This window comes from Myotis brandtii, unplaced genomic scaffold (genome assembly GCF_000412655.1).
Source record: "Myotis brandtii unplaced genomic scaffold, ASM41265v1 scaffold540, whole genome shotgun sequence".
Classification (NCBI taxonomy): Eukaryota; Metazoa; Chordata; class Mammalia; order Chiroptera; family Vespertilionidae; genus Myotis; species Myotis brandtii.
In genome coordinates this window covers 67,504-86,891 of record NW_005369990.1, presented here as the reverse complement: position 1 = coordinate 86,891, position 19,388 = coordinate 67,504, and the positions used below count along the sequence as shown (strand labels likewise).

At 43.3% G+C, this 19,388-nt stretch overlaps 1 protein-coding gene across 1 annotated transcript in view; it reads left to right on the top strand.

Annotated features, from left to right (window-relative positions):
* ROR1 (receptor tyrosine kinase-like orphan receptor 1) overlaps positions 1-17,705 on the top strand; it is a 174,073-nt gene extending 156,368 nt beyond the window's left edge. The window contains exon 11 of the mRNA XM_014549239.1: positions 13,986-17,705. Coding sequence (XP_014404725.1) covers positions 13,986-15,413 — 1,428 coding nt within the window. The 3' untranslated portion in view covers positions 15,414-17,705. The remainder of the gene's footprint in view (positions 1-13,985) is intronic.
* The last annotated feature ends 1,683 nt before the right edge of the window (positions 17,706-19,388 follow it).

Genomic DNA, 19,388 nt, shown 5'->3' with positions numbered 1-19,388 from the left:
ATTGCCCCTAACCACTCTGCCTGCCTGCCTGATCGCCCCTAACACCTCTGCCTGCCTGCCTGCCTGATCTCCCCTAACCACTCTGCCTGCCTGGCTGATTGCCCCTAATGACTCTGCCTGCCTTCCTGATCACCCTTAAACACTCACCTGTCTGCCTGATTGCCCCTAACCAACCACTCTGCCTGCCTGCCTGATTGCACAACCACTTGGCCTGCCTGCCTGATCGTCCCTAACTGTTCTCCTGCCTGCCTGATCGCCCCTAACCACTCTGCCTGCCTGGCTGATTGCCCCTAATGACTCTGCCTGCCTTCCTGATCACCCTTAAACACTCACCTGTCTGCCTGATTGCCCCTAACCACCTCTGCCTTGGCCCCTACTGCCGCAGCTTCATCCGGAAGGACGTCCGGAATGACATCCGGAAGGTTGTTCAGCTGTCTGGTCTAATTAGCATATTACACTTTTATTATTATAGATAGGTATTATTATCACTCTTGTACAAGCAGGGTAACCAAGACTCAAACTGATTAACTTGCCCAAGGTCAAAGAGCTCGAAATGAAAAGAGACAAAATGTGAATATAGGACTTTTCAACTCCAGGCAAAGCCCTTCCACTTGCCTGACCCCATGAAAACGTTTTTGCAGAACAAGTGATACCGGGAAGAGGGAGTGGGAGGCCAGGCAAACAACTAAATGGGATTCCATTTGGTCAGTTCTAGTTGAACTCTAACCACAGGCATCACCCCAGTTGTGACAAATCTTTTATTGGCCTGAATAACAGTTGTAAGCCTCAATGGTGGAGTCTGTCATGTGGAATTTGGCCAGAGCAAAAATAGTCCTCCATCCTCCATGGTCATAGAGACAAATGTTAAATATCCTGGGATAAATTTTCCCAAAGACTTGGCGATGTGAGTATTGTTTTCATCATTTTGGGGCCATTTTTAAATTGTGCCTTGCAACATCTCCCAGTGTCAAGATGTTTTCCAACACAAGGTTTCCAATGTAGCCATAAACATCTCACAAGCAATTCTGAACCTGACGGGAAGCAGCAACGACTCAAGCAGATTTGACTGGGTTGAGGAGGAGGTGGGGGCAGGAGGGAAGAAGCAGCAGAAACAAATGCAGACTTTTTTTTCTTACTCTCCTAAGAGATTTGGCTCCAATCAGATTTGAGTTGTGCAGTTGTTTGTTTTGGTTCTTATTGAGTGCCTTTCCTGGAAAAAGCACAAAGGGCTTTGTAGACCTTAGAGAAAATTCCTAACTGTAAACAGCCAATCTCTGAAGCTGCTTTCAAAGGTCACCGACACATAAATATTCCAGTACCTATAAAATCTAAAAGGAAGGGACACGCATAAGAATGGAGGAGGAAAAAGTCCTGAAAACAAACACCTTCCAGCATAAAATCAAAAGGATATTTGCCGGCTGGGATGAAAAAGGAAGGAAGGATGGAGGCGGGCCTTATTCTTATTTCTCCTTCTTATTTATCCACATGAATGTGCCCTTCAGGGTTCACACTCTCTGTTTCCATCTTTCTGCACTTGCCGAGCTGCTACTATCCGCCTGAGTGTTTGGATTAGGAGAGGCTCCTCTGGGAGATGAGAAATCCGTGCCCTTCAGGGGGGACACTAGGCCTCCGCAGACAGACTGGCTGACAGGACCTGGCGTGAGTCCCCAGAGAGGTGATGGTTAAAACTTTTGATGAGGCCGAGTTTCCTTCTGATCTGTGGGGAACGGAAGCCAGCGGCCTGACCAGAGCGGCACCTTCACTCTGAGCCTTGAACAGTTGGGAAATGAAGATGCTCTCCCTGGCTTGACCCCCAGCTGCCCTGCGGCCCTGAGAAGCCTCTCTGAGTGTCAGAGGTCTCCGCTGCTCAGAGAAGTGGCAGGCTGTGTTCATGTAATTGTAAAGGACTGTGTATTTTTATTTTCTCTTGTTCAGCCAGAGATTTCAAGCCATTGGGTGGGATTAGATAATCGCCTATCGTTTCCATCTTTAAAATCTCCTGATGAGTACTCCAGCAATGCATGAACGAAGGAGGCATTACGATTTTACAATCTGACCGGGTGCTTTTCTTACTTAAAAAGAGAGAGATAGAAACATCAATGATGAGAGAGAATCATTGATCACTGCCTCCTGCACGCCCCACACTGGGGATCGAGCCTGCAACCTGGGCATGTGCCCTGACTGGGAAATGAACCGTGACCTCCTGGTTCAGAGGTAGACACTCAACCACTGAGCCACGCCGGCCGAGCTGACTAGGTGCTCTTTAAAAGAATGATGGAAAGCAAGCCACATCTGAGAAGCCTGTAAGCCCCAACTTCCCTTCTCCATAATTCCTTTCTCTCCCTGGACCCTACCAACTCTCATGTGTCTGAAAAACAGAGCAGTCGCTAACGGTGCTTTTAAGGGAGAAAAGCTGTGGAATGTGCTCCCCTGAGAGTCAGGAAGGGGCAGAGCCTCCCCCTCAAGCCAAGGGTGAACCCTGTTCTGTCCTTCCCTCTGTGACTCACTGCATGGGATTTAGGCTCACAGAGAGGTGAAGGGATGGAGGAGTTTGAGAATGAGGGGCAAAGAAGCGTGGGCTCGAGGGAGGGCTACAGCCAAAGCCTGAGTTGGCCTGTGGGTCAAACTCCTGCCGCTCTGGCTGATGTGAGGAACACTGGGGAGGAAGCTGGATTTGCCTAGCTTTCTGAAGCTGGTAGTTGTATTTTATTTCTCAACTTAACCTCATCTCTAGCCAGCTTCTCTGTTTCTTCGCTTCCAAAGGCAATTCATCTCTCCTCCTCCTTTCCAGCCAAGGTAGTTGCTGAATGTCCTGACTCATGATTATTTCTCCGGGCCTGTCCGTTTTGCCAGCAAGATGCTTCCTTCCACCTAAAAGGCCTACTGTGTCCCGCTACCCCTTGGAAACCCCTGGCCTTACCCAATGTCACCACACTTGGCACTGAAATGTCCTCAGCAACTTCTCCACTTACTCCCTTAAAGCCATTGTCTCCCAGGCCTCTGAGTTCATTGTTCTTTTGACAGGGACCTCCCTGGAATCTCCAGTGATGTCATTTCATCCAGTGCCCTTCTCCAGGCTTCATCCTCTTTCATTTCTCTGGAGCATTTGATGCTCTTAACCACCATCTTGAAATACTTTTTTTCTTGGCTTTCCTCCTATCTCCTCCTGTTTCCTTCCCTGGTTCTTCCCATAATTCCCTAAATGGGAGCATCCTCTAATGTTTGCCAGTCCTCTTTTTCTTTCTCGCTCTCTCATGCTGACTTCATCTCTGGCATCACTTGAGCTCCCACTCAATATAATGATTCTGGAAGGACCAATCTCAAGTTATAAAATTCTCTCTCCCAGCGCCCTAGAGTCCAGACTCTCTGGCCCTAACTTACCTTTGCAGCCACATTTTTCTCTTAGTCTCTTTCTGGGAGGCAGTATGACATACTTCAAAGAGCAAGCATGTAGAGGCAGAGAGATATGATCACAAATATTGGCTCAGTCGTTTACTACTGGCTGTGAGATCTTAAGCGAGTACTTTGAACCTTTTTGTTCTCACTTATAAAGCAAGGATAAAAATAGTACTTAAAAGAGATATTTTAAATTTTTTTATTGAAATATAATTGACATGCAACATTATAGTAGTTTCAGGTGTAAACAGCATGATTCGATATTTGTTCATATTGTCAAATGATCACCCCAAGTCTCGTGAGCATTCCTCACCATACATAGTAACAAAAGTTTACTTTCTGGTGATGAGAACTTGTAAGATTTACTCTCTTAGCCACTTTCAAATATACAGTACGGTATTATTAATGATAGTCTCCACGCTGTACATTACCTCCCCTCGGCTTATTTATTTTATAAGTGGAAGTGTGTACCTTTTGACTCCCTGCACCCATTTTACCCGCTCTGCACCTCTGGCAACCACCAATCTGCTCTAAAAGAGATGTTTTTAGCACTTCCAGGGAGTATGTCTGGCACCTCACAGGTACTCATCAGCTAGAAGTTTCTTTTACTTTTGTTAATGCAATAATATGAACAACCACAAACTTTTTAATCAACTACCAAATACTGTGTGCAGGGCCATGTGGGTCGAGGGGGAAGCTGCAGGCGCCACAGCCCACAGCATCCCCGGGGGTGAGGACAGAGGGGAGGGCAGCACACAGGGTGGGGTGTTCCTCGTGCCCATCCAGTTAGCACCAATCCACTGTCCCACACCCAGCTCACACCCTGGATGAAGCCCATCAGGTGGAGGCGGTCTGGTAATGAGGGCGGGGAGAGTGAGTATCACACATGGCTCTATTATGAACGGGTCTTACCAACAAGCTGAAGAGCTTCACACCCATTATCTCAACAGAATCTGTATAATAACCCTAGGAAGTAGGTACTGATTTGAGCCTGAGTTGTGGGGTGAGGAAACCGAGGCTTGAGACTTAAGAGTTTGCCCAAAGTCACACAGCTAGTAAGTGACAGAGCCAAGACTCAAACCCGGGCAGGCCCAGGTCCAGAGCTCCAGTGGTTCTTGCCCATTTCACCCGATTGCTTCAACTTGGGGGCTGACTGAGACACACAGGCCCACGGCAGGCCCGCGGTGGCCCCAGCTGACACTAAAATTACTGGCATCTGCGCTGCCTCTTTCCAGGAGAACAGAATCTCTCCCGTTGACATTACAAAGCAACTCCACCACAGAACCAGCCCTGGTCGCCACCAGACATTCAAACCAACTATTAGAAAGCTACGTTACAGAGAAAAGAACTGTTTCTGATGTTAAATCACTTCCAGAGAAGTGCCGCTGAACTCTGAGCAAATGTGGCAAACGATTGGTTGAAACTCCCTCTAGAATCTGCTTGCATAAGCCAAGAGGCACTTAGTTCGACTGCAGTCTTTGAAAATGTCCATAACCTCCTAAAATAAAATGGTTGTGGCCTTTAAGCTTGTAAAATGTAATCATTTCCATTTATGAGTGGAGTCAATTGTTTCACAATTCGAACACTGTTTACCTAAGAACCAGTAAAATGCACAAGAAAGGAGAATCGGCTTTGGAGTAAAACAGATTCCTGTCAACAGCCAAGTCCAGATACTAAAAAAAAAAAAAATTTAAAAAATCTCAATGTCATATGCTCTCTAGGGCTCTTGTGCCCAATTCAGGCAAAGGCTGCTGTTGAAAAGTTCAGCTCACTTATCCCAGTCAACCTGTAGAGACAGCAGATGATCTAGAGCAGCGGTTCTCAACCTGTGGGTCGAGACCCCTTTGGGGGTCCAACGACCCTTTCACAGGGGTCGCCTAAGACCATCGGAAAACACATATATAATTACATATTGTTTTTGTGATGAATCACTATGCTTTAATTATGTTTAATTTGTAATAATGATATTGGGGGTCACCACAACATGAGGAACTGTATTAAAGGGTCGTGGCATTAGGAAGGTCGAGAACCACTGATCTAGAGTAAGGTCTCCATCAGGGACCAGAGAGCAGTTGCTCATAGACGTTCCCACTTCTATACCAGCGGGCTTCATGCTTTTTAAATTATGGACCCCTTTGAGGGTTGAATGAAAATTGTCACTTCTTCCCAGAAAAATATGCCAACTTTGGAGTCAGACATGCTTGAAGTTGAGTCCCTTTTTTAAATATATATTTTTATTGATTTCAGAGAGGAAGGGAGAGGGAGAGAGAGGTACAGATATCAATGATGAGAGAGAATCATTGATCCGCTGCCTCCTTCATGCCCCTTCTGGAGATAGAGCCTGAAGCCTGACCAAAATTGAACCATGACCTCCTGGTTCACGGGTCCACATTCAACCACTGAGCCATACCGGCTGAGCTGGATTTGAGTCTTGACATCACCACTTAACAGTGGTACTATTTTAGGCAAGCTACTTAACCAGGGAATGCCTTGATTTTTGTTTTTTTGACCCATAAAATGGAGAAATCATAGTGTAAATGTCACAGGGCTGTGATCCTCATCACAATGCATTAAATGAATTGATGCATTAAGCACCTGGAGAGCAGACAAGGGACTGTAGTGTAGTCATTCAGAAGAGACTCTGGAATCCGAATTTACAACCTAGTAACTGTGGGATCACTTAACTATTCTGATCCTCAGGTTCTCCATCTGTAAAATGGGAGTTATAGTCACAGTGACCAATTTCATAGGGTTGTTGTAAGGATGAAATGAGTTACTGTGCATAAAGTACTCGTAGCATAGCACATAAACACTCCAAAAAAATCATAGCTATTATTATGATCTCAGTGTCTTGCACATGGTCGGTATTCAATACATGCTACCTAGTATTCACCTCAGATGGCAAGCATCTAGGATAGGCGCTGCACCTTCTCTACTCGGTTCTTGCATGGCTAATATACCACAGGCAGTCCTTGGGTAACGTTGGATTCAACAACGTCTTTTCGTGGTTACGTCACCATCTCCCATTTATTTATTTTTTAAAAAGTTCCATCATTTCAACATATGTACACATGTGCTTTATGTTTTTTATTATTTATTTACCACAAGTAAAGGTCAGGAATTGTGATCTTTCTTTTAAATTTTTTTTACTGTTTCACTTCATTCCTGCTGTGTATGTGCTCCATGTGAGTGACGTAGGTGCTTATGTAGGTGGGTTCCGACTTATGGCGAAAATCGCGTTACGTCACGCCGTAGGAACGGATCTCTGACGTAACCCAAGGACCTATTGTATTCTGTATGGATACTCTTTTGGCATATAGTATTTACACTATCAGCTGACTGATGCAAACAGCTATTAAAATATGTCCCACACAATTGGCTGCACATGCGAAGAAAATAAACTGATGCCGTGGCCTAAGCTACAGAGTGACTTACATTTCAATGACTCTTGCTAAGACAGTAGCCATGCAGAATATAAGCCCAGTCAGTACTAGTCAATGGGCCCTACATTTTTCTCTCGCTGGCATTTCCAAAGCATCTTCTGAAGCAGAGTATTACTTCTCTATGTTGTGTAAGTCAGAGTTGCTCAACCAGGTTCCTCAGACACACTGTGGTCATTTATCAGGCAAGGAGCAGGCACCCAGATCACGAAGCCGTTGTCTGACCCACACCCAGGCACAGGCACATGCACCAGCGATTCTCCACGTGAAGCCTCCATGTGGGTTCACCCTCATCCCTGGGAACCTGTCAGAAATGCAGACTCTCTGACCTGCGGAATCAGAAACTCTGGGAGTGGGGCCTAGCACTGTGTTTTAACAAGCGCCCCCCCCCCCCCGCCCGAGGGGGTTCCAATACCTGCTCTGATATAGAGGATGCTGGTCAGTACTTGAGCTTCACAGAGCAAGTAAGTCCCCACGCAGTACCGATCTCAGAGGAAACTGTGCTTCCAAAGAGAAAAAGGACCTAGGAGTGTCCTCCTGGTACCCACGTTACCCCTGTGGTTTCAGTAGGGCCCGGATCTGCTTCACTGTTCCTCTGAGGGGTCTGAGGACCAATGCTATCATGCGGAACCTGCTCTCCTACAGACATTTGTATCCAGCTAGTTCAGCAAATGTAGAGCAAGGAAGATTTGTAAAAGGGCAGCAGTCGTGGGGCATTCGGGAATAGGAAAGGAACTAGCACAGGACCTGGAGGGGCCGGGGTGGGTTGCATGAGTATGAGCTTCAGTTCTTTTTCACCCCTTGCTATTGGAGCCACCTTCCTGTCCCAGAGAATGTAGCTCTGCTTTTTATCTGTGTGTTGGCTTCAAGTAAAACTCAAAAGTAGAGCATTCATACCCTGTTCCGGTTAGAGGCCAAAAGTCACAGAGGGGACCCCTGCTGCACACAAATGTAGGTGGCCCTCACACAATTCTCCCCTCATTTCCGGTGGTAATCACTTATGTGGGGTAAGCAGGAAATGGAAGGTTAGCAGTAAGCCCTGTCACCCAGAGGAGTCATTTCAAATGTATTAGCACCTAAGGTGTAACTTCCCAAAGGTGGAAAGAGATAAAATCACTGAGTCTGTCCTCCTCATCCACCTGCCACCTACATAATTGGAATTTTTTAAAACCCTACCCCATGATCCATTGCTTTCCTATCTCAGGTTCATGTATCTAGAAGGTTCACATGTCCCCACTTTGTATTCAGCACTCAGGTGAAAGAAGCCATCAGCATCAGCCATTGAGACAGTCTGACTCATATCTAAGGGACTTGCCTCTCCAGTGTTCTCCCCACAGTTGCTCTAAGGCAGCGGTTCTCAACCTGTGGGTTGCGACCCCTTTGGGGGTCGAACGACCCTTTCACAGGGGTCGCCTAAGACCATCGGAAAACACATATATAATTACATATTGTTTTTGTGATTAATCACTATGCTTTAATTATGTTCAATTTGTAACAATGAAATTGGGGGTCACCACAACATGAGGAACTGTATAAAAGGGTCGCGGCATTAGGAAGGTTGAGAACCACTGCTCTAAGGGAAGAAGCACAATCGGATTGGAGACTAACGTATCAACTTCTACATCAGCTTTGATTTTTCTCTCCCCCACCCCAAATTATATAATTTTTAAAAGCGCACTGGGGCAGATGTGTGTTTACTTTTGAGAAGTAAAAATGTTAACATTTAAACTGAAAGCCTGTTTCAGTTTTAAGGTACTTAATTGCCTTACAGCGTATAATAAACCGAGCCCATCTTGTCATTCAACTAATGGAGGGAGTGATAAAGAGATAGGAGCCTGGGACCCTATTCATTCCAGTCTCCCTTTGTACTGGGTTTACTTTGGCACCGTGCCTCGTGTGTATTTTACACTTCTCTACATTTTGTACATCCCTGTATGACAAATACTTGTCAAACAGAAACTAAACAGATTTATAACCCCTTAACTTGAAATGAGCCAAAATTGAACTGCCAAAACTTTATGACTTCATTTTCTTTCATAGTTTTCCACTGCATTGGTTCAAACAGACAAACCCCACTGGAGGTCAAGCAGAGGTCATTTCACTTTCATTACTAAAATATAATTTACAATATGCCAGACCTAAACAAGTTTAGCCTAAGGGGTTTGTATAATGTAAACCATCTGTTCCCCAACAATACAGCTAATTTCCTGCCGTTACCGTACATCTACTGGCTGCTTCTTTAAGGGTTTTTATGATTTTTTAACTAGTTCAGGATTTATGTGAAATTTGAAAATGAGTCTGTAGTTAAGACTCATTTGTACCAAGTAACTTGAGCATTTAAAAAATGCAAATCACTGTGTAAATCGTTCCCCTGAAACCCAGCTCCGAGCCGGCTTTTTCTGGGCACTTCCATGCCGGCTGCAGCACAGGTGTTTGCAGGAAAGATTCTGTGAAATCTGCCATGTTCGTTGCTTTCTGTGCTTCTTTCCAAAGCACGCCCCCACATGTGGCTCTGACTAGCTCCGGCGAACCCCTCCTCCTCCCTGATACAGGCTGGAGCAGAGCTGACACCCTGTGCTCGGTGACCCACCAGGTATCGGTAAGATATGGCAAGACACACTTTGGGTCGAAATGGACTCTCTTGTGTGTCTGAACAGGGAGGCAGAGCCATTCTAACTCCACCGAGTGACCACACACTGAAGGCTGGCCCCACAGCCCCACACGGTGTCAGGCCCCAGGCGGAGCCTTCAGAGACCTGCCAAGGCCCACAGGGATTCCCGGCCAGCAGGCTTCTCTGGTTTCAGACAGAATGGCGGGGCCCAACGCAGAAGGCCTTGCACGCACGAGTGTAGCTCTTTTGGGTCCTGCAAAGTCTTGGTACTCCTGAAAGCCTCTTTCTTCACCTGTAAAATGGCTCATTTGCCACCTGGGTGTAGGGGACTGTGGGCAGACTTCTTAGTCATGAAGCCGCAGGGGCCACGTGTCCGGCTGGTGCCTCCGTCCTGTCCTCTTCTCTTCCAAGCCCCTGAAGTTTGGCTTGCTCGCTCCCTTTCCCCATCTGCCACTATCCGCTCTGCCACACAGGTTCTTGTCCCTCCATCTTCATCACCCATCCTCAGTATCCAAATATAGTCTCTGTCATTTTTTTAAAGACATTTTTTTTTAAAGAACACTAACAACTATAGGACAACAGAGAAATATTAACAAGAGGAAACTTATCATATATTGTTTTAATAGATGACATTATAGAAGACTGTCTAGAAATCATTTGTAGTTACTCCACTTCTTAGATGACTTCCCTAATAAGAAAAGTAAGATTTATTTAAAGAGAACTTAATAGGTGAAGTTGCTTTCATACATTGTTGCATCTCATCCCTACTGTAACCATGGAAGGTAGATGTTATATTATTTCATAGCTATGAAATAGAGGTTCAGAAAAGTTAAGAAACTCACCCATGGCCAACCAGCTAATAAATAGGGCCTACCCCACAGGACTGTTGTATTAAATAAGTTCATATTTGTTCAGTGCTTAGAACAGTGTCTCGCACATAGTCCATGCTGTATGAGTATTACCTATTAATAGAAAGCAACAAGTCCAAGATGTGAATTCCAATTTGTATGAGCCCAAAGTCACATGAGTTGAATTACACCACCCTGCCTATGGGTTAATTTCAGCAGCAGCAGGAGGGAGGAGGAGTTCTAATTCCTCATTATATCAGTCTACTATTCCTTGGGTTTAGTTCCTAAGTCCCATTTTCCCTCAAAAGAAGTGTATTATTCAGTCCCTTGTTCTTCTCTATCACCAAAAGCCAGAGGATCCTGTTTAGATTTTTAAAAAAAGTAACATTTTCTATGCCATTCCAGGGACCTTCCCATAAATTGGATTCAGTTACATCATTAGGAAACGTTCTGATGGAAATCTCAGTCTTAATGTCCTGCAGGAAAACATCCCTTTGGCTCAGTCTTGTCACAAAAGCAAAGTCATCTGAGTGCAGCAAGAGAAAACAGTAGGGTTGGTTCAGTGGGTTCCTTTTCCCATCCCCCACATGCTATTCTCCCAAAGGAACTCCATAGCGCCCGCAAGAACCCAGCCCCTATAAGCAAAATGGGAAATAGTGGATGGGCCTGTGATTGCAGAAGAAATTATCTGATTCAATCTGATGGGAAGATTGGTCATATGTTTTTTTTTTAATGACATACTTTTTTGAATTGGTAACATATTTTGCCTGGTTCAAAATTTTAAAAGAATAAAAAGGCACGAAGTAAAAAAACCTTCCACCTCTGTCCCCTCCTCCTAGTTCTCACCTCTGTGCCCTCCCAGTCGCCACTGTTGTTTCCTGAGCATCGTTTCTTTATGCAAAGACACATGAATATATTCTTTGTCTTCTCCTCTTTCACACAAAAGCAGAATACAGTATTACTGGTTTTTGTTTTTTACTTTTTATTTTATTTTAAAATATGTTTTATTTGATTTCACAGAGAGGAAAGGAGAGGGAGATGGAGGAACATCGATTGGCTGCCTCCTGCAAGCCCTCTACTGGGGATCGAGCCCACAACCCAGCATGTGCCCTAACTGGGAATCCAATTAGCAACCTCTTGTTGCATGTGACAATGCTCAACCAACTGTGCCACACTGGCTGGGCTTTGCACTTTATATTTAACTTAGCAATAGGCTTTTGGAGATCTCTCCATATCAGTATATAGAAAGAGTCCTAATTTGTTCTATATAATATTTTGTTTACTGGCTCCACCGTAATTAATCAGATTTCTCCTCTAGGTAAACATTGAAGTTGTTTCTAACCTTTTGCCATTACAAACAGTACTGTAATGAACAAATAGATCAATAAGCTTTAATTTACTAAATATCTAAGCCAGTGGTTCTCAACCTTCTGGCCCTTTAAATACAGTTCCTCATGTTGTGACCCAACCATAAAATTATTTTCGTTGCTACTTCATAACTGTAATTCTGCTACTGTTATGAATCGTAATGTAAATATCTGATATGCAGGATGGTCTTAGGCGATCCCTGTGAAAGGGTCATTCGACCGCCAAAGGGGTCGCGACCCACAGGTTGAGAACCGCTGATAAGCAATGCATTACTATTAGTTTTAGCAGAAGTAACTTTCCTATAAGACCTGTATTTTCAAATACAAACCCCATAAACTCTGCTTGAACAAATAAATGAGACCTATTTGCAATAATATTTGCAGAGAAGAATTAATGTTTCGAAACCTTCAATTCCATTTTGTCCTTCCTACTGGGTGTTTTGCTGGAAGTCTGTTTACACTTATAATTAGGTTAGAGGGCATTTTTGCCCTGGAAAATGTCAGCCTAGAACAGAGCCGATCATCATGAATTCTAAATTAGTAGAGTTTGGATTAGAGAAGGGTTTTTTGGGGTTTTTTTTTACTTATTTTTCCAAACTGTTGTTTTAAACTCCGTGTGGAGAGCTCTGCATTCCAGATGGATTTGCAGCATTGTCAGCTTCAATTGGGATCCGCAGAGCAGCATTCTTTTCCCCCAAAATAAAGATTTAAGGTACAGGGATTATTTCAAAAATCCGTTTATGTACAAATGCATTGCTTTTATGACTTCTTCCCTAACAAATTAGAATAAACGTCAGGCTAGATTTGAGGTGAATTTTTAAAAATAGGAAAAACACAGGACCCGGTAGACATTTACTGCCAAGATCAAATGTCACCATTTAATACTTATTTTTATTGTGAGGCACATGCTTTCCCCCGTCTGTTTTAAGGGCAGTCAGTCAACAGCCCACTTGCAAAGCCATAGGCATATCAATTGGTATGAAGGGAAATGCAAGGCATTGAAATCTGATTAAGACAAAACATACAGCAAGTTAATAATAGTCAAAGTTAAGTAGCACTTACCATGTGTCAGACAGCATGCTGGGTACTTTACAGATGCTAACATATTAAAAGTTCGCAAGAATCCTACAAGATAAGTAAATTGTATCAAGTATTATCATCTCATTTTACAGACAAAGGAATTGAGGCATGAGGTGGTTCAATATTTTACTCGGGGTCACACAGCTGGTAAGTGGAGAACTCAGGATTCAAATCTGATTGGCTGGCTGTAGCGGTCATGCGTGTAACCAGCCACCACCCTGCTTCTTGCACGTAGTGGCATTCAGACCATAAAGCCAAAGGACTCCGGAGGAGGCCAAGACCATAGTGGTCAAGGAGCGCTTCAGAGGAGGCAAGGATTCGATAAGCAGAGAGGAGCCCATTCCAAGTCTCCCCAGCTCTACTGTGAGGACAGTCTTTCATTTGGTTTCTCTTGCTTTTCGTACAATGAATATCCTAAGAATAGGAGAGCATTGCAGGAATAAAGGTACTAGGCCATCATGTGCACGGTGGTTTAGGGTGGACGGCAAGGAGGCCTGTTGAACTACAGTGATGCTATCAGAGAGGAGGAGCCAGGGTAGGCAGGTGAGGGCCAAATCACGGACACTCCCAGTGCCGGGCTAAGAATGAAGGCTGTATCGTCTGCAGCCGTGCTTCTCGTGCTCTGATGTCCACTGGAACACGCGGGGCCTGGTCAAAGCACATTCTCACTCAGTGGGTCAGAGGTGGGCCCAGGAGGCCTCGTTTGTAAGAAGCTTCCATTGATGCTGATGTTGCTGTTCCAAGACCGCAGTGGGAGTAGCGAGACTCTAGGCAACAGCAGGAAACCATTGTTGGAGCAAGGGGTGTAGAAGGGTGAGTTGGGGAGTGATGGGCAGAAAGGTACCGATGACGACTCCCCTAAGTTGCAGCCAACTATTTAAAATGTATACACCTACAATATTTTAATCTAATTTATAGAACCTTTCTATGTTCCACCCGTTCCTTCCAGATGCCAAGAAGGTGTCTTAAGAAATGTTTTAACCCAGCTGGTGTGGCTGAGTGGAGTGAGTGCCGTCCCATGGGCCAAGAGGTCCCAGATTAGATTCCCAATCAGGGCACATGCCGGGATGTGGGCTCAATCCCCAGTAGGGGGCGTGCAGGAGGCAGCCAATCAATGTGTCTCTCTCATCATTGATGTTTCTATCTCTCTCTCCCTCTCCCTTCCTTTCTGTCTAAAAATCAATTACAATTTTTTTCAAAAAAAGAAATATTTTAAACCACACTTTTCCTTTCTTTCATACAGAGCAAGGCTAAGGAACTGCCACTTTCTGCTGTACGTTTTATGGAAGAATTGGGCGAATGTGCCTTTGGAAAGATCTATAAGGGCCATCTCTATCTCCCAGGCATGGACCATGCTCAGTTGGTTGCTATAAAGACCTTAAAAGACTATAACAACCCCCAGCAATGGACAGACTTCCAACAGGAGGCGTCCCTGATGGCCGAGCTCCACCACCCCAATATTGTCTGCCTTCTAGGTGCTGTCACTCAGGAGCAACCTGTGTGCATGCTTTTTGAGTATATGAATCAGGGGGATCTCCACGAGTTCCTCATCATGCGGTCCCCGCATTCTGATGTTGGCTGTAGCAGTGATGAAGATGGGACTGTGAAATCCAGCCTGGATCATGGAGATTTTCTGCACATTGCCATTCAGATCGCAGCTGGCATGGAATATCTGTCTAGTCATTTCTTTGTCCACAAGGACCTTGCGGCTCGCAATATTTTAATCGGAGAGCAGCTGCACGTGAAGATCTCAGACCTTGGGCTTTCCAGAGAGATATACTCCGCTGATTACTACAGGGTGCAGAGCAAATCGTTGCTGCCCATTCGCTGGATGCCCCCCGAAGCCATCCTGTATGGCAAATTCTCTTCTGATTCAGATATCTGGTCTTTTGGAGTTGTCTTGTGGGAGATCTTCAGTTTTGGACTCCAGCCCTATTATGGCTTCAGTAACCAGGAAGTGATCGAAATGGTGAGAAAACGACAGCTGTTACCCTGCTCCGAAGACTGCCCACCCAGAATGTACAGCCTCATGACAGAATGCTGGAATGAGATTCCTTCTAGGAGACCAAGATTTAAAGATATTCACGTCCGGCTTCGGTCCTGGGAGGGACTCTCCAGTCACACCAGCTCCACGACTCCGTCAGGAGGAAATGCCACCACGCAGACCACCTCCCTTAGTGCCAGCCCAGTGAGTAATCTCAGTAACCCCAGATATCCCAATTACATGTTCCCGAGCCAGGGTATTACACCACAGGGCCAGATTGCTGGTTTCATTGGCCCACCAATACCTCAGAACCAGAGATTCATCCCCATCAATGGATACCCAATACCTCCTGGATACGCAGCGTTTCCAGCTGCCCACTTTCAGCCAGCAGGTCCTCCCAGAGTGATCCAGCACTGCCCACCCCCCAAGAGCCGGTCCCCGAGCAGTGCCAGTGGGTCAACGAGCACTGGCCACGTGACCAGCTTGCCCTCATCAGGATCCAATCAGGAAGCAAATATTCCTTTACTACCACACATGTCGATTCCAAATCATCCCGGTGGGATGGGTATCACCGTTTTTGGCAACAAATCTCAAAAACCCTACAAAATAGACTCAAAGCAACCATCTTTGCTAGGAGACTCCAATATTCACGGACACACCGAATCTATGATTTCTGCAGAGTTATAAAATGCACAACTTGTTGTAAATGTGGTACACAGGAAAAACTAGAAAGTCGTAGAAAAGATTTATATTCAAATGTTTTTATTAAAGTCAGGTTCTCATTTAGCAGATATTGCAACAAGTACCTTCTGTGAAGTTTAAGTTGTGTCTTACCAAGCAGGGCAGACACCCAGCCGGAAAGAAACCTTGTGGGATTAAGGCCTCATCAGGATGTGTGCCATGACATTGGGATTCGTTTCACGTACTGAAACCTGCAAACCAGCGAAGAGGAAAAGATCCTTGTGACTAAGCATCAAACCAAAAAGGAAAGTCAGATGGTGCTTTGTGTATTTCACTTTCAGTCACCATGACCGGTCTCTCCCCAAAATGTATATACCGTAGCATTTGTCTACCTGCTGTCTTTCCTTCAGGACCTATGTTCAGGAATTGTGTTGGTTCAGTTTAAACTCTGTGCATCTTTATGTGGAAGTGATGTTCGGAAGCAATGAGGAAGCCTTAGGCCAGATTTGCAATCCCAGATGGAAATGAGCCATAAGACAAGTATAAGTGCCCCTGAAGCCTTCTACGCAGTGGGGCTTCTTTGGGAAGGTGCCGAGTGTGGCTCTTTGTGAATCTCCTCTGCTGATCATGCAGGCCTTTCCTACATTTTCTTTTCCACCGTGTGTTTACACGGCCTTTGAAATAATATAGGGCATCAAGCGATAAGAAGGCTAGATGTGGATGTTGGAGTTGATGACTGGTTGGTAGTGGTAGTTTATTTTGTTGCATTAGAAATGAGGCACCAAAGGAAGCAGGCAGGAAAAGGGCCCCCCCGACCTAGATCAGCATCCATGGGTTCCCATGGGGACAGCCTTATGGGAGCTTCCCTGGATGAATACATTGGCGAATAGAGGTGTGGCTGCAGATCAGCACATCCATGCTTGCAACTTCCTGTCTATGAGTTGTTCAGTGGACTCTGGGGAAGTAGGAAACTCTATGATACAATATCTAGATAATTTAAAGTTTCTCACTTTTTTTTTTTTCTGATCTGGAAATAGTCACAGTTTTAATGTCAGCACCAAGAGTTGCGACAATTTATTCATAGGATTAGTTGGAATCCAAAGACTATGAATTCTATTTTGTAAAATATTACAGTATTTTTAAAAAGCAAGTACTGAGTTCTCACTTCAAAGATTACCATGAACTGAATTTTTTAAACTGAATAATAGAAGCAACATGATTATTTTTACCTTAGTTAGAGGGAGGTATCGAATGTGCATCTCATGCCATTTACCTGCTAGCCATCTTTTGCCAAATTTAGAATTCCTGTAGATGGGTTTCGAGTTCTATGTAGAAAGGAATGTTATGGTTGATTTTTCTCTTGTTAAAAAATAGCTCCTTTATTCTAAGAACAATGTCTCCAAGTCTCTTTTTTATTATTTTACAGCTAAAGAGACTTATAAAGAGACTTTCCAGATATAGAGTAATTCCTGGAAATGATATTTGATGAGGAGAATGTAAGAGAATTAGAAGCACATTGTTGTTCAATTTAAAAAAAAAAATACCATTACGATGAGAAATCTAGGAAATAAATGTTTACCAGGACAGTTTTTCCAAACACTGAATCTTCAAATAAACAAACATGGACTTACAGGTACTGTGAACTTAAACAATCGGCTATATTCAAATTTATTCAGAGTTAAATTAAGACATTTTTGTGGCATAAATAAGCTGACTCAGAAGTTACATTTCTTAACTTTAGGTAGAGGAGAATATTTGTATCCTTTTGTTGCTATGCAACTGTTTAATGATGAAGATTCAAACCACAATTTTGTATATCATACGACAATCAATTGTTTTCCAAGAATATTTATTATTTTAAGTAAATACAATTTCAGTGAATCTTGAGTTTTTCTAGGAGTCCCTTAAAGGGAAATTAGCATTCCATGAGCCAGTAAAATGCCTATTCTGGAAAAAACATTGCTATGGTAAAAAATAATAATAATAATTCAAGTTAGTTTTTTATAAAGAACTATAACATTTATTTTAAACATTTTATAATTACTGAAGTCATTAAGGTGAGCAAACTAAATTTCAAAACCACTTGTAATAATGTATTTTATAATAGCACTGTGATACTACATAACACAGTCCCTTTTGTATTAAAATAGTATTTTTTTCACAAACTGAAAAATATCTTTTGCTTTGTTGACAATGTTTTTTTGTAAAATGACTTTATTTTCAGATATTTTCTTTTTTGCACAAAACTATTGTTTATGGTTTGTATCACAGAAGTGAAAATATATCTTTGCATTTTTATATCTGGTCTGTTTCCTTGTTTCCTTTTGTGTATTTGTTTTTAACTCAGTAATAGATTTTCTTCAAATATATAATGGCAATATGCAGATATCTCGCCCTACCGTATCTTTTCTTATTTTCACTGCATGCATTTAATCACTGTATTACTTTAATGTTTGATTTGTTATTATGGGCATTTAAAATAGACAAGCATGGAATTGTAATGACAAAAAGGCTATTTTATATTGAGGATATATGCATTTGTATTTCACACACCAGAGATGATATTAAACACTGATTATTTTATGCTGCTGTTTATTAAAAATGTTTACCGTAAAATATTATTTCCTGAATATTGCTATCATGGAAGTATTTGGGAATTTTCACACTATTTCTCCTAATGATTGCTATTTCATAGAAAGAGGAACCATATTTCCTATTTACAGTATTTCATTGAAATAATATTTTTTAAAACAGGCTTTTAAAAAATACACTTGGGCATTCTTTTGCTAGTGACCATAGGTGGAAGGAAAAATCCCAATGATTTCATGAGCATATATTATCCACCTACATATGGCAAAATGTTAATTTTTAAAATCAAAATAATATATTAAATAATTGCAACCAATGGAATGTAAAAATTGGATTTAAAAGTTGCGTTCTTTTCTGCCTTGATGCTTTCAGATGAACTTAAATATCAACAATCATGTCTTAGGCCCTAACTGGTTTGGCTCAATGGATAGAGCGTTGGCCTGCGGACTGAAGGGTCCCGGGTTCAATCCCAGTCAAGGGCATGTACCTTGGTTGCGGGCACATCCCCAGTAGGGAGTGTGCAGGAGGCAGCTGAATCAACAATTCTCTCTCATCAATGTTTCTAACTCTCTATCCCTCTCCCTTCCTCTCTGTAAAAAATCACTAAAATATATTTTTCTTAAAAAATCATGTCTTAGGACTCTGAAGAAGAAAAAGCTGTGTACGTCTCTGTTCTACTTAGATTCCAACCCTATCAATAAAATAAAAGAAATGTGACCATCCAATTGTCACAGCTTACCTTTATGACTTTATTTGCCCAAAAGAAGGAGTTCCCCATCTGGCCATGAATACCCACTGTCAAGGAAAATGAGTATCATTATGAAAGTTCAAAGAACTTGTCCATTTCTTCTCTTTAATACAGAAGGGACTACAATAAAACCTTCAGGGCCTTATCCATCTGTTTTAGGTACAGCTCCTGTCACCACCTCAGCGATCAAACTCAATAAAGCAATCACTTCACATGGCAGTGAGATCCGTGTCAGGTTGGGTTTCTTCCTCTCACTTGAACCCCTCAATCTGCCTTTCACTCCCATTGCCTTCTTATGTCTCTCGAGGCTCTTCCCTCCCACCAGCCTCAATTCTTCAACTCATCTGCAAACTCGCAGCACCACCTCAGATAAGGCCTACTACAAGTCACTAAATACTGATTTGAGAGGATCTCTATTAACTACAAACCTTCAAAGACGATTAACTATCCCCGAGGTTCTCAAAGTGTGGTCCTCAGACGAACAGACCTTGAAGCTTGTTAGCAATGCAGATTCTCAGGCTCCACTTCAAATTCTGGGGGCCTAGCAATTTGTGCTTTAGCAAGCCCTCTGGTATTATAAAGATTGAGAATCACAGAACCACCCTAATTTAAAAGCATAGGAGTAGAGGGGAAGGAGATGGTCA